Below are 15,481 nucleotides of genomic sequence, written 5' to 3'. Positions count from 1 at the left end.
AGAGTTGTAATATTTAAAATCCCTGCTCCACTTCAGTCAAAGTATTACGACATGTCTATTCACGTGCATACAGCAAATGATGGTGATGTGGGCATATCTGTGTAACTATTATCTAGTCATTCAGTCAGCTGTATCATCACCCCAATTCAAGCTCACTTAACTTCGCTTATCTCCCTGCTCTGACCCTGTGTGTCAATTAATGTCTTTTTTTAAAAAGACAAAATATTGTACAACAAAGAAAACTGAGAATTTTTTACATAAACATTGTCTTGGATGTCACCTGTATGTCTTTTTGCCTGTGTTCCTACCTTTCAAACCTTATAAGTCACAGAAACAGCCCAGATAAAGACAATAGGTTTTATTTGACTGAACATGTGCAACGACACTGATATTGACCGTCCCTGTGAGATGAACGCTGTGAGTGAATAAGGAATAAATAAGTCCGTGTCCATGTTTTTTCCCAGCTCCTTTTCCTTTTTCTTTTAACTCCCAACGATTTGCCGTAGCGCAGAGGAGATGTCCGAGAACTGGTAGCTGAAGCCTGTCTCCAGGGTCCTCTTAGGCACCACCTTTTGCCCCTGCGTGAGGATGACCGCCCGTTCGGTCCCCAGCATGACGTCCAGGGCAAAGCCAGGCACAGGGATGATGGTGGGCCGGCGCATGATGCGGCCCAGCTCCTTGGTGAACTCGTAGTTGGTGACCTGCGCGGGTGCGACGCCGTTTAGCACCACCGGCTGGTCCGCAGGCAGCTGGGTGGAGGGATCCAGCGCATGCGCAATGATCCCCGCCAGGTCCGAGACGTGGATCCAGGGGAATGGCTGGCGTCCGGAGCCCAGCGGGCCTCCAACGCCGAACCAGAAGGGGGTCAGCATCTGCGCCATGGCCCCACCGTCACGGCCCAGCACCGCACCTGCCCAACACACAAAAACAGGGGGCGTTGAAACAAAGGGCATAGAACAAGACAAAGAAGATTCATATTCAGCTGCGTCCTGCAAACGGCCAAAAACACTGCAAGCAGACAGACAGACAGACAGACTAGACAGACAGACAGGTCATTGCAGTATCTGACCCAATCCCCTCTGGGGGGGCAGGTAACAAACTGTTTTAACAGTATGCAACACAGTTTATACTGTGAACTAGCATTATAAAGGAACCAGTCATGGGTAACGTGAAACCAGAGAAGAGCAGTCTTTTAGTCGCAGATCTGTTTCTTATTTGCAAGTTACTTACCCGGTCTAACGACCACTTGTCTAGTGTTTTTTGCTATTTCATCAGGCAGTTTTGCGGCACCCTCCCACTCCTTCACGAGTCTTGACAGGAGATCAAAGGGTGTCCACTCTGTCTCTTCTGTGTATTGGGTTGCCTGGCTGGGCCTGTAGCAAGCTAGGATGCAGTGGAGAACATTTTTTACTTTTTTACATTCAAAGATGTTTAACTTTGAGGAGTTAGGAGTTTTTCCCAGTTCTTGTAGAATTCCACTTGAACGCTCTACAGCTTCCATAGAGCTCTGTGTTAAAAAATCCTGCAAAATCCTTGTGACATCATGAGAACCCAAAATTCGAATCACATATTTGTGATGGTACTCCTCTAAGGGTTAACAAATAATACCATGGTAGAAATGAAAATACTACAAAATATCACAAGACGGTGAGACAGGACGTTGCCGTGTCAGTTTATAGTTACAACAGGGGCAAAGGTGAAAACAAAGATCACAGCCGGCAAACCTTTCTGTAACACAAAGAAGGCTTGTTTCACCATCTGGGGGGTATGTAGTGTTAGAATATGGTTTACTTTTAAGTTCAGGTGCATTAAGAAAATGATCATTAAGTATAAGATCCTTTTGGCATTTGTTAAGAGTCCTGGCCGTTTATCATCAGGTTTACAACTGTCACCTTCCTGTAGCAAAGAGTTTTTCTGGTCCTGCCTGTCCTGGTGACACAACACTTGGTGTGTCTCTACCAAAGCTCGGCAAGATTAAAGATAGTATCGAAATAGTAGTCAATGACAATCAGGCAAGCAAAGAGTTGCCCTGAACTGGTCTCAAACTCAGACCTTGAGATGTACCAATCTGTGGCTCTGACCCATATTCTGTGCCGTGACGGTCAAAACACGACAACCCTAGTGATGGTCACTCCATCACACTCTCTTGAACTGTAACATGTCCCCAGTTTGAAAGCGTCTGGAATATTGGGAGATCCGTGTAACTTACCGACACCTGAGACAAGGACCCAGGTGTGAGGAGGGCTGGGAGAGGACGCGATAGCTTGGGCCAAAGTTTTTGTCGTGCCCACCCGGCTAGAGAAAAGATCACTTTTATAACTGTCATTCCACCTGCAAGGAGATATTAAAAGTTAGAATGTACAGTAGAAGTTTGTTTAGAGACATAGCAACGCTGACGTTGGCAGAAATGAAGGCCTGCTTGCTTACCATCGTAGTGGGTTCATGATGTTCTCCCCGGCCAGATTGACCGCTCCATCACAAGGCGGTAGACCACCAGACTCCACATCTGCCTACAGTGACAGCAGTGCATGACAAATTATTAAAACACGCACCATGTCTGTCTTACTATCACCAATGAACACAAAGCATAAAACTTTGCGTAAACTATGCTGAGGACCATGGAGAACACCAGGCACAAATGAATGAACAATCATCATGAAATATACACAACACAGATATTAAAATCCCCCCTTACCCATGTAATTTTCCCTGGTCCTGCCTGTCGGGAAATGACAGTGACTTCATGGCCTTTCTGTCTGAGAAGTTTGGTGAGTTCTCGTCCCACAAAGCCCGTTCCTCCACCTTGATAAAATGACAGATGTTTGTTAGTATGCTGTTTTTTGCACAAGAAAGGATCTGTTCGTGCCTACATTGGTCACTAGTTAAGCATTAATACCATGTATGACTAAAACAATGGTAAACAAGAAAGGGTAGTGTGTGTGTGTGTCAGTCAATCAAAACAGTGTGACAGTGGCAAAACGAAATTATGACAGTCCAGCATAGAGGAATCCTCTATGAGTCTAACAACAACCAAGGTGAGTTTTCTCCCCACGAGGACCACGCGCATGCGCCCTACCCAGAGTTACAAAACACCGCAAATACAGCATGGTGGTAAACCTGCCTTCAGTTTTATATCTATACTTCCAAACGAAAACAGAATAGTCTTATTTGCGCCGTACGTTGTTGTGAGGGATAGCTGAATAAATACACATTTCCAGTAATTTATTTCAATGAGAAATACATTCGCCCTTGGTTTTTCTGCGGCACAGCAGAGCCAATGCCAGCAAGCGAATGTTGACCTGTCAACTCTCAATTCCTACAGAATTCCTGAAAACCCACAACTATCAAACGGGTTGAAAGTGAATAACACTGCATACCTATTAGAACTCTCATCACCACCTCTGATTAAGGACCGCGACTTCACAGCTTCTTTGCCACTTGTGTTGTGATCGACTCAAATTGACTGTATTTCCGTATCCCTTAATTGACCTGCTTGCTACCCGTAGTTTCCGTAGCATTTAAAATTTCAGAGGAATTTAGTGCAATTGCAGCACTAGTTGTTCCTCCTGAAGTACACCACTAACAGCTTACCATTTGTAAACGGCATATGTTTTTTGTATTGCAGCATGACTTCCAGTCATAGCGATATCTTAATTATGAATATTATTCCCTGATGCAGTGATGCCCGGTTGGTCCCAAATCTGTCAAAATAAAAGTTCATTCTGGCCTTTTCATTCTGTTTGCTTTACATTAAAAGATGTAGTGTGGCATACATGATTATTCTTTTACCTGTAACTAATTCACCATTGCATTGCCTTTTCTGGATTCTATTTGATGTGATACGGCCAGTTAATGCCCCTGGACTGCATTTGAATGTAAAGAAAATAAATCACATCATGACTGTAGTGAATATTTAGTCAGTGTATCAGCATTAATGAGTTTTCACAAATTCTACACACTGAATGTGTGTCAGGCTGAAAGAAAGTGCGCACAAGCACATGAAATCTTCACAAAAACGTCAAAGTTCATAAATCACTATCATCCAAAAGTAGTCTACTGTATGCGGTCTGAAACAGGTTTGATTGATAGACTGATTGATTCATTCATCCTCTTTCAGGAGCGTCTGTATCATGTAATTACAACACAAAAAAGAATGTCAGCAATTAAGTCGTGATTGTGGACATTTTTGTAATGTTTAGGGGGTTTCTCCACCGGAAGCACTTATCATGTGTCGGTGAAAACAAACACGTGGGTTGATTAGTGAATAAGTACCCGGCATGCGGTTATCAGGCATTTTCACGTGCCAGTGCGCCAAGAAAGGACCTCGGACGTAGTAGAAATGGATCAATAAAGCGGTTAAAATTACGTTATTAGGATGCTTATAGTGGGTTTACGTTAAGTTTTCATTAGTTTATCTCGAAATGTGCATTTTAACAACAGCCGCTTGTCGTAATGATAAAATGCGGGACCAAGTCGTTGAACACTCGGCATCGAGGGGGTAGCCACGAGGACGACCGATTTAAAAGCAACTGTAGGTAGCTTTTCCCCAGCTACCGGACACTGTAATTAAAAACTTAATCGTAAAACAATCGGCGGGATATCTTCTGAGAGAAACGGATGTTTAAGGTGAGAAACTAATGTATGTAAATGTTGAAATGCATACCATTAAGGATTGGTGCGCACGAGGTACTACGTACGGCACGGCTGCTATGTCGTCCACAACAGGTGCATCTTTGAAATCGCACAAAAATACAAGAATCAGCACTGTTATGGTTCCGTTTACCTTGCTCAATTGCACAATTTCAAAGATCACATGTCTGCTCCTTCGATTTGTCCATTGTTGTACGGTTTGGCGGCCACGTGACTTCAGATGAGTTAATCGATGCAGCATAAAACGCATAGGCCTACACGTCAATATTTTGTGGGTTTGTTATTTAATCATTTTTAACAATTAGTCTTTATTTCTATGGTAGGTCAAGTGGAACCGGGCCATCACTACCTCTAGACTTAAATGTTTGTGTATCCATTCCCGCAGTTATTTGTGATAAACTTGTATACCAACTTTCTATAATGTTCAGGTATGTGGCCTAAATAAGTGGCGGGCCTTCATTTCAGCCTTTCACAGCCATTAATGATGACTTCTGCGTTCCGTGTTTCACCTGAAATTCAATGATTATTAAATACGCTCTGACTTTGGCTGTAGAAGGCTATTTAAGTGTCTCCACATTGGGATTTGCAACCACTGACTTTTTATAACCATGATGCCAATTTTCTCTGTTCATAGGTGAAGTGTGGTGGAACCCAGACAGCACCCGTCAGGTATGTAGCCTAAATAAGTGGTAGGCCTTCCCTTCACACTACTGTAGCCATCGATGATGACTCATGCATTCCGTGCAACACCTGAATTTAAATGATTACTAAATATGCACTGATTTTGACTGTACACCTTGTGTTTGTCTATCCACGTTGTGTGAATTTGCAACCACTGACTTTTTGCAACCACTGACTTTTTATAAAGACCCTGCTTTCTATGACCCTCTATTCATAGGTCTAGTGCAGAGGAAGGCGCTTAGCATCAGGTATGTGGCCTAAACAAGTGGTAGTCCCTTTCACACTACTGTAGCCATTGATGATGACTTCTGCATTCCGTGTTTCACCTGAAATCCAATGATTATTAAATATGCACTGATATTATTGGCTGTGTTTAGTCTCCTTTCTTCTTGTGAGGATTTGCAACCACTGACTTTTTTTTTTTTTTTAACAGCAGTGCCTACTTTCTCTGACCCAATACTCATAGGTCGAGGGCTGTGGAATGCGGTCACCACCCTCCAGGTACGTAGCCCAGATAAGTGGTAGGCCTTCCTTTCAGCCTTTCACAGCCATTAATGATGACTTCTGCGTTCCGTGTTTCACCTGAAATTCAATGATTATTAAATACGCTCTGACTTTGGCTGTAGAAGGCTATTTAAGTGTCTCCACATTGGGATTTGCAACCACTGACTTTTTTTATAACCATGATGCCAATTTTCTCTGTTCATAGATGAAGCGTGGTGGAACGCAGACAGCACCCGTCAGGTATGTAGCCTAAATAAGTGGTAGGCCTTCCCTTCACACTACTGTAGCCATCGATGATGACTCATGCATTCCGTGTTTCACCTGAAATTCACTGATTATTACATGTGCCCTGAATTTGGACATGACTTACACCTAGGTGCACCTATCCATCATAACTGGAAAGCTAAGTTTCTGTGATCTTGTCTTTCAGGTAAATACCATGGTTGTCTTCTCTGGAGGGTAAAGAAAGGTAGTTCATCTGTTTATTTACATGGTTGTTAGTTTTGTAAATGTGATGTGAGATGGTTTTTTTTTTAAAATCTGTATTGGCCATGATATTGCCATAGCTGCTGAATGGCAATAAATGTAATCGATCAATTAATGTCTGGAGGGTATTTGCAGATGCTGTGAAGATTTGAAACCTGAGAAAATAAAGTTTGTGAACTTGACCTGTGATCTGTGTTTATTCTTTGGCTTGTATTATGTAATGTTTCGCATGCCTATTGTGGGTTCCATGTCAATTTGAGATTGGAAGGTGGGTGAAATGTTAGGGATGTGGCATTTTCTGAGCAACAATCTTGCAGTGATCCTTTTTTGCCTTTCTTATAGATCCCTTTACTGTTTGTACACAGATGTGATGTCATCGGGCTGTGTGCACATTGTTGGCGCAGAATCCACCATTTAGTACACTTCTGTTAAAAAACTTGGCAGGGTTTTTTTTTTTTTTTTTAGGTGGGCGGGCGCCACAGCCTCTGTCCAGTCGATACGTTTGATTTCTTGTCAACACAAACATCTCTTATGCTTCTGGAACAGCCTATTCCCTCTAAATAGCGTAAGTGTAGTATACGTTTAGGATTCCTTTAAACATACACATCAGGGGTGTGTTTCTCAAGTGTCTTTGCTAGCTAAGTTGGCAACTTACTTGGTTGTAATGCAATTTCTCATTGGCAACTTTCTAAGTTGCTAATTGGTTAGCAAAGACACGGTTGAGAAACGGGGTCCAGGACGGCAGGTCTTCTCTCTTTAGGTTCTGCAGTGTATCTGTGTCAATGTGCACGCAGCCAGTGATTGACTTTCCTTCTAAATGGGTCAATAGCCACAAGCTACTTGGGGTTACGGTGTCCTGGGTGTCAGTTTATTGCTGTTTGGCACAAAAACGGGGATTGACTAAAAGAGAACCTCATTAATGGCCATTGAATTGGTGAAGCTGCACCTGTTGGTTAAATCAAAATCTATTGCACTTATGAGGCCCTCCGTATTGTTTTGTTGTAAAGGTTTCCTTACCTGCAAGTAGTGCAATAGGATGAGAGGCTACACCTTGCATTATCCCACACACACCATTTTCCTATTGCACATGGTTTCATCATTTACCTAGTTAGAGGCTCACTTCTGCCAATTTCAATACATGGGTTCTAAAAACTTTTCTCCTAGCTGCGCACAACAACTCAACCTCTGATTGTTGGAAACTGCTGTCGGTCAAAAAATTAGCTGACGTGGTTGGCTACCCTTGTCTTGATCCTCACAATATCGTGTTTACAAACACTGCGAACCCATGTATATGCTGCTGTATTGGTCACACTACCCTTGACTTGTCACTACCCAGTGATGCTGCATTTTTTCGACTTAGCCCTTTTTAACATGGGCCTTCTCCAAATATTATCCTTAAAGGTATCACGGTTTGCTAGTTGTCTGATGTTGCATAAGCTTTTGGATGTTGGTAGTAAATCCAGATTTATTTATTTTTTAAATTTAAACAAACGCCTGCCCCCATTACAATGACCAGGATCTCGGAAAAGGCTAAGAAAAAAAAAACTCAAGTAGGCTTTCTGACAAGTCCAGGGTAGTGTGAGCATGTCGAAATTGGCAGAAGTTATCCTTTAAGTTGGCAACTTTGTAACCAAATGAAATGAGTTAATGCAAGTTGCAAAGAAAAAACATTTTCATGTTAGCCAGCACCCTAAACACTGAAGCCTGTACTCAGCCATTGAAGTAGTGCAATAGATAAGATTACATTTTACATGTACCTTTTTTATAGTGAAATAAGCAGAACATCAATATAATGTGGGGTATTGTGCCAATATGTAAAATAGAATGTACAACGTTTTGAGGCCAACGATGCCTTGCAGTTCGTAAGATGTGAGGCTTTGAGCGAAAGTCCATGTGGTAATGGTAAACCTGTTTGTCAAAGGCAAGGCAATGTCGGCAACCTTGCATATTAAGGTCACCAAAGCTGATGCCTGTGGGACCGCACACCTCACAGGAACAGTTGCTGAAAGAGAAGCACACTGGTCACATCGAGTCCACTCAGTGCCTGTGGTGAATGTTATTTCCCGTTTATCACAGCCTGATTTCCAGCACTGGTGGTGGACTCTGTGGGTTGCATTCCCACTCCTTCTGATCTCGCCTTTCTGGTGCCAGAGTCCAGAGCCGTGCCCTCGAAAAGTTTCGCCATGAAGCCCAGGCCGTTGCTCTTCATGTAAGAGCGTCCCTTAAAGGTGTACAGGATGGGGTTCACCGTGCTGCTGATGAAGGCCAGGGAAGAGGTCACCGCTCGGCTGGACCCCCAGATTCTGTCTAAGCTGCAAAGGCAAGGCAGACAAAGGGGGGAACTTTTTAACCCATTAAGACACAACATTAAAGGTTTGCTGTTACCAGAATGGCAATGACCCAAGTTGTAGTGCATTACAAAAAAAGCCTGTGTTATGTCATAGTAGTGTATGGGTCCGTGGATCTTCTGGCCAATCGATTTTCATTTTCAAATCGGAAAACGGACCACGAAATATGACCGGTTTCCCGATTTTTAAGAAAACAATAAACGAGAAACCACTCGCATTTTGTTTCCCGTTTGGAAACCGGAAAACGAAAAACGAAAATCAAGTCATTTTCTGATTTCCTTTTCAGCGCTTTCATATGGGAATCAGAATTAGAGAGACGACCCGTTTTCCCATTTCTTATTTTGCTAAATATTAAGTTTTTGTTGACCCGGAAACTGTGCTAATGTGTCAGGGAGGCTGTGGGTAAAGAGTTGGCTTAGCCACACCAGAGGTGTTTACTCTAGTCTAGCCTATATTTTATAAGTTTTTAACACGTCCTCATTTAAATGTAGACTAGGCACTAATATTTATACTTCCCAGAGCAACGTTCATCAGTAATTGCATGCTTGTAGGTCCACCTCAAAGCATGACGAGGTCCGCTATCGCAGACATCCCATGAAGGGAGTATGATAGCAGCTCCCCCCTGTCCCTGATGCCTGCGAGTCAGATAAAATATCCCTGATTTTAGAAGGGACAGAGAAAGATAATGACTCGTGCGGAATGTGTGGAATAGTTTTGCGCGAGCACACAAGTAGGACGCCCTGTAAAAGTCCTAGGAAAAATAGTAGGGTATTAGGCAGATGTTATATGCAGACTGGGCGATATACGTAAAGGACATGATTACACGCGTTTAATGGCATTTTGATTGTCGGGGGTGTCGAGGCTCGATAAGCATCTCCCTGAAAGAAGTTTTTGGATCTTGGGATGTCTGCTATCTGCTCGAGAGGGAATATGACTATCGGTTGTTATATTTCATCTCGTTCATGAATAGCCACTAAGGCTACTTGGACAGCCAGAGCTAAACAGATTGGGATGTGGGTGGCATCATGCCAGCTAGCCTACTTGAGTGCTAGCGTTACGAAGAGGGCAAGTCAAAAACGTTCGTCATACTCTGCAAACTTACTTACACGTGCAGGGGTATTTATACCAGGGTAATAATAACCCAAACAAACCAGAATTTAAAAGACAGACAGCCATGGTAACTACAAGACTGCATCCCAAATCAAAGGAATGTTGGCCAGATGTTGGGAATATCACTCGCACCCACAGACCTAGGTCTGCGCTCGCAACGTAGGCCTACGTTCCTTGACGGGACTCATTAGTTCGACGCCCTTTCGTGACTTATCGCTTACGTCATACGACACTAAATCTAATCCTAACCCTAACCTTAACCCTAAACCTAACCCTAAACCTAACCCTAACCTTAACCCTAACCCTAACCTTAACCCTAAACCTAACCCTAACCTTAAATCGCTTGTTTGAAATGTTTGATTACCATGTGAAGTCACGAGAGGGCGTCAAACTAGTGAGTCTCTTCCTTGACAGCTGACGGACAGGCGCTCAATCAACGTCTTCCGGTTCATGTAATTAAAAAATAGGTGATGGAAAAACGAAGCCATAATTTAATTCTGAATTACAAGCCTGCCCGCATTTAACAGAATGAAACGGATAACGAAAATTGGTTCGTTTTCCGATTTTCGTTTCCCGATTTCCAAAACAAAAATCGGATAACGAGTTATTTTCTGTTTTCTATTTCCCGATTTGAAAATGAAAATCGATTGGCCAGAAGATCCACGGACCGTGTATGGCTATGGTAGTTAACTTTTCAATGGCTATAGAGTTCTTCAGCGGAAGCGGAAGCATGTAGTAGATTGTAGTCTTTCATGTTAGCATTTAAGGACGTCCTGGTTCCTATCGGCTTCCGGCCTCCATTGGGAATGAATAGGGGTAAATTTCAAATAAGCTCCGAGTGCAAGCACGCGCTTAGCGAACCCCCGCAAACTGTCGAGGGTGTTAAAAATAGGCTGTAGGTATGACATGGTTGATCATTTTGTGTCAAACTTCGACATAAATACGATGTTGCGTCCATATGCTAAACCCGGAAGCTTTTGGCGACTACAGAAACGACGCCAGTATCTAACGGCATGTACGTGCGGAAGGTTGTACCCATGGCAACCAAAGGAAAGTATGTAGTTCGGAAGTTTTAATGATCAGAAAGGGGTTAGCAATATTGAATTATAATCGTCATGATTTAACATGTGAATACACCAACATGATGATACGATCCGTTCCACTAATGAGAAAGGGATGCGGGGACAGGCTAATGTTCGTTGTTGCCGTGCAACTTATATTTTTGCCAAACCTGAATCTCTATGGCGTTTTGCAATGTAAAAAATCGCCAGGGAACCGGTAGTCCAAACGCCGCATACAAGTTGACGTCAACGCTGAAGAGCTCTATTGCAGCGTTCCACTGATGGAACGGCATGCATGATGGGGCCACAGAAAAAAAACTAATATAATGCATAGTATAATCCAGCAATTTTGGTAATATAATGCATATTCTGATAGATGCTTTTGAAAACTAGATTATCATTGGATTATTGCTCATGCTTAAATAAAGGTTAAAGGTGCACTGTGTAAGATTTTTAGTTGTTTATTTCCAGAATCCATGCTACCCTTCACTAATGCTAATGGTTTAACTAGCAAATATTGGTTTATTATTAAGCAAATATTCATGAAAAGATCAAATTTGGCAACATGCAGCACCGTTTCAATGAGCAGCATAGTTGCAGTACCCATTCTGGCCACATCCTACACAGTGCACCTTTAAAGGGACACTGTGTGAGATTTTTAGTTGTTCATTTCCAGAATTCATGCTACCCATTCACGAATGTTACCTTTTTCATGAATATTTACCACCACTATCAAATTCTAAGTATTAATTATGACTGGAAAAATTGCACTTTTCATACATGAAAAGGGGGATCTTCTCCATGGTCCGCCATTTTGAATTTCCCAGAAATAGCCATTTTTAGCTGCAAAAATGACTGTACTTGGGCCATAATACAAAATGTTAGTTTATAACTTAGTAAACTTTTATAAAAAGGTCAAATTTGGCAATAGACGACACAGTTTCAATGAGCAGCATAGTTGCAGTAGCCTACTGTACCTTTTTTTACCATTTCCTGCACAGTGTAGGCCTACCTTTAAGTAAAAACAAACTGAATCCATTGTGCGGCTCACAACCTCTGATCATAGCAGCACTGCAACAAAACAAGTTGAGGAAGGGTCTACTCATCGTAGGCCAAGGGGTGCTAAAAGGGTATTTTTCAAATCAAGGCTACTTTTATGCTATACCAGTGGAGTTACATTGAATCAAGAATAAAATCATGTAAGTGGAGATCAATCCCATATACAAATCTATCAATCCCCTTATACAAATCACACCCATGGTATAGAGGAAGACTTAGGGGGATGCAAATGAATAGCTGGAATAAGTTCTGAGGCAGCATTTGAATTGTTCACCACTGCTAAATTAAACTATACTTCTTTCACAATGCACACCAACAGCTATGGTGTTGGGCAACACTCAGAAACCATGGTGCATGATCAACAGTCAGAAAGACAGAAAAAATGCATACCTTCTTCTTAATGTGCTGTCTTCCGGACAGAGTGCTGCCACAACCTGCCCAAGATAGTTCAAACAAAACATTGGTTTTATAAAAACAGATCATTTGAAAACTGCACAGCAATTCCACAGCATTTGGTTTTTTCCACTAAAGTTTACCACCATTAGGATGTTATTTTTAAAACCAGCTCAGCGGCCTATAGGCTACTACAAAGCGGGTTCCGGAGTAAACCAGGTTAAGAAGAAATTGAGGACTCCAGGCTCTTCTATTAGGTCATTTACCTCCTTACTTAACCTGCTTTACTCCTGAACCCCCTTTGTAGTATAGGCCCCCGCCCCAGATCAAAACAGAAAAACATAAGGAAAGCCTTTACAATTTATTTACACTGGGTAAACCTTTTTGTTTAATCATTTTTAATATACAGTTGAGGACGATATTATTAGCCCCCCTCCTGAAATTAGACATATCTCTTCATTGATCATTGAGAATGATCATTATTAATAAATGTATGTTATTCTGGAAACTAATACACCATGGAGATAGTATCCAGTAAGTTAAATTTGGACTTTTCCATTTTCACAATGAGTTTAAACAAAAAAGTGTAAAATGGCAAGGACAAAATTATTAGCCCCCTTATCATTAATAGTCAATACAGTGCCATTTATGAACAAAAATTGACACCAGGCAATTTGATTAGTTGTTAACTATGTTGGCACATGTTCTACCAGGGATTTTGGCCCATTTTTTTCATTGCAAATAGCCAAATTGCCATGGATGTTGAGGATGGACATTCATTTTCAGCACTCTTCAAATACTGTCTAAAGGATTGAGGTCTGAACCACTCCATGACCATGGTTTTAGTATCCTTGAAGAACATTTGAACTATTTTGGATGCAAGTTTTGGGTTATTATCTTATTGAAAGATCCAGTGAAGATCTTAGCTCCCTCTATGAGCATATTTTTGCAAGGTCACTTTCCACATTCTATCATAATTTTCATTTTTTATGGTGCCGTACACCCAAGCAAGGTTTCCTGTGGCTGAGGCTGCCACAGAATGATGCATCCACCACCATGTTTAATTGTGGAAATCATCTTATAACGATTCAAGGCCTATCCCTTTCTTCACCTGACAGAAGCAGAATCCATGCATCAAAGCAGGTGCAATTGAATATCATCAGATGAAAGCAGAGACGTTCAAAACTCATTTTTGACTTTCAAATGTTCACAGGCAAAGCTCAATAACACTCTGATATGCACTGCCTTTAGTAAAGGGGTTCCTCTGTGATGATGGCCCCAAAGCCCAATATGATGACAAGCCCTAACAACTGTCTTTCTTGGGGGGGGGACCCACCAGGTGAGGCCAGGTCAATAACAATCATCTAGGCAGGTGTCCAATGCTTCTTTGGTCTAATGAGGCTAAGCAGTTTCCACAGTTACACATAGTGGTGGGGCATGAAGTTTAGTCTGTTATTCAGCCTCAGACACAGGGAGTCTGGGTCTGAATCTGGATTGCTGGGTCTTCCAACAACATTGTAACCCAAAGCATACATTTAGATTAGTTCAGAGGTTCTTCAAGGACACTAAAACCATGATATTGGAATCACCCGCTCATAGTCCAGTCCTCAATCCCTCTGAGAGTCAGTGGTTAATGTCTATGCTCAGCATCCATGTGATTTGGACCAGCTAGAACACTTTGCAGTGAAGAAATGGGCCAAAATCCCTAGTGGGGCATGTGCCAACCTAGGTAGCAACTTATCAGAGCCTGTTGTCAGTTTTGGTTCATAAATGGCACCATATTGACTATTAATGATCAGGGGGCTAATAATTTTGTCCTTGTCATTTTTGCCCGTTTTTGTTTAAACTCATCGTAACAATAGAAAAATCCAAATTCAACTCATTGAACATTATCTCCATCAGTGTATTTGTTTCCAGAATAACAGAAACGGTTAATAATGGTCATTCTTACTGAGAAATCAAGAGAAATGTCTAATTTCAGGAGGGGGGCTATTAATATCGTCCTCAACTGTACTCAGTGGTTAACATTTACATTGTTTTACATTGTCACGTTAGTATTTTTAACTTTTAACCTCATTAATGGGCTATTTGAATTGCCCCTTTCACCAATAATCTTTACAAAATAATAATAATAACCTCTCACCTGTATGATATTTATGATATGATATGGTAACCAGAAGACGCCAAAGATCACAATAATTGCATGGATGAGATTTTCACTGCGGACTGTGCGCTTAAACTTGGTCCGTTTCAGTCGTCGTAGGATGCACACATAGCTGCTCACTATCACAGCATATGGCAGAAGAAAGCCCACTACTGTCTCAAATGTATACTGGAACACTTCCTGGAACACATAACAGGCAGTGGGTCAGAAATACACTTGGGAATGAATAAAAATAAAAACAAACCATCTTGTAGGTTTAAAAAGGGTCAATTAGGCCTATAATTATCCCACCCTCTGCCCTTAAGGTGATGATAGGCTACACAGGGCAATGTTTTTAACGGCAACAGCAATATTTATGTAGCCTACAGCAATACAGTAAGATGCCGTTTGGACTGTTTATTACGGTAACGCTTTTATCAGAGAACTTGTATCAAACATCAGCAGCAAACTATTTATCATCAACGTTCATTCCATAAGATAATTAACAGCCAACCATGATGTTGCTCATAAAGTTGCCCTGTGCTTCATAACCTATATTGTACAACAAAGTGAGTGATAGTCTAATCCTGAGGTTGTCCCATTAGAAGAGAATGCCTTTTATTTCCACCATTAATATGTACGACTTACACTATCATTCACAATGAGATTGAAAGCACTTCACTGCAGACATAAAAGGGATATACTGTTTAACACAGTGAGCTATTTCAGTGGTTCAACAATGCGGTCTGTAAAGGTCATAAGAGGGCCCCCACCACCAATACTGGAGGGCCTTGGGCCCAGCCGCAAATGCATTACTTGCCCCTCCCCATAGCTCCGCCACTATTTCCCTTTATTTCCCTGGAAGAAGAGTCACTGTGACTCAACAGGACCTTTCCTGGTTAAATGGATATTTTTTTTTTACAGAAGTCAAGAATTCCACAAGTCCAGAGTCAACTCACCGAGCCGGCCGTGTGGTCCGGAGCGCACTCCCAGCGGTTTTGCTTCTTGTCCTCTCGTGCCCTCCTGAAGATGACGGCGGGCAGCGC

General features: G+C 41.9%; 2 protein-coding genes and 1 long non-coding RNA gene across 3 annotated transcripts in view; 1 reads left to right on the top strand and 2 right to left on the bottom strand.

The window, feature by feature from the left end:
* Positions 1–343: 343 nt before the first annotated feature.
* Positions 344–3,633, bottom strand: sdr39u1 (short chain dehydrogenase/reductase family 39U, member 1). Its single transcript, XM_063218474.1, has 6 exons — positions 3,378–3,633; positions 2,696–2,802; positions 2,428–2,510; positions 2,210–2,331; positions 1,231–1,383; positions 344–910 (listed from the first exon to the last, which is right to left on the bottom strand). The coding sequence occupies exons 1-6, from the start codon at positions 3,391–3,393 to the stop codon at positions 483–485; spliced, it is 909 nt and encodes a 302-aa protein (XP_063074544.1). The 5' UTR covers positions 3,394–3,633; the 3' UTR covers positions 344–482.
* A 370-nt stretch (positions 3,634–4,003) lies between these two features.
* LOC134465065 (uncharacterized) lies at positions 4,004–6,508 on the top strand. Its single transcript, XR_010038105.1, has 6 exons — positions 4,004–4,626; positions 5,285–5,319; positions 5,549–5,579; positions 5,765–5,832; positions 6,041–6,075; positions 6,266–6,508. It is a non-coding gene; the product is annotated as an uncharacterized LOC134465065 (long non-coding RNA).
* Positions 6,509–6,878: 370 nt separating this feature from the next.
* ltb4r2b (leukotriene B4 receptor 2b) overlaps positions 6,879–15,481 on the bottom strand; it is a 10,774-nt gene continuing 2,171 nt past the window's right edge. The window contains exons 2-5 of the mRNA XM_063218473.1: positions 15,395–15,481; positions 14,436–14,636; positions 12,290–12,333; positions 6,879–8,633 (exon numbers count right to left, since the gene is read on the bottom strand). The exon at positions 15,395–15,481 is cut by the window's right edge and continues 497 nt beyond it. Coding sequence (XP_063074543.1) covers positions 8,378–8,633; positions 12,290–12,333; positions 14,436–14,636; positions 15,395–15,481 — 588 coding nt within the window. The 3' untranslated portion in view covers positions 6,879–8,377. The remainder of the gene's footprint in view (positions 8,634–12,289; positions 12,334–14,435; positions 14,637–15,394) is intronic.

Source organism: Engraulis encrasicolus, chromosome 16, assembly GCF_034702125.1.
Source record: "Engraulis encrasicolus isolate BLACKSEA-1 chromosome 16, IST_EnEncr_1.0, whole genome shotgun sequence".
In the NCBI taxonomy this organism is placed as follows: Eukaryota; Metazoa; Chordata; class Actinopteri; order Clupeiformes; family Engraulidae; genus Engraulis; species Engraulis encrasicolus.
Note: the sequence above shows the minus strand (reverse complement) of the source record. Positions and strands in the feature narration are given on the sequence as shown.

What these genes read in the sequence shown, in the direction of transcription:
- sdr39u1 (XM_063218474.1), bottom strand. An exon ending in GACCAGGGAAAATTACATGG is followed by an intron (nt 2,511 to 2,695) that starts GTAAGGGGGGAT and finishes CTGTCACTGTAG; the next exon opens with GCAGATGTGGAGTCTGGTGG. An exon ending in GGTCCTTGTCTCAGGTGTCG is followed by an intron (nt 1,384 to 2,209) that starts GTAAGTTACACG and finishes ACTGCATCCTAG; the next exon opens with CTTGCTACAGGCCCAGCCAG.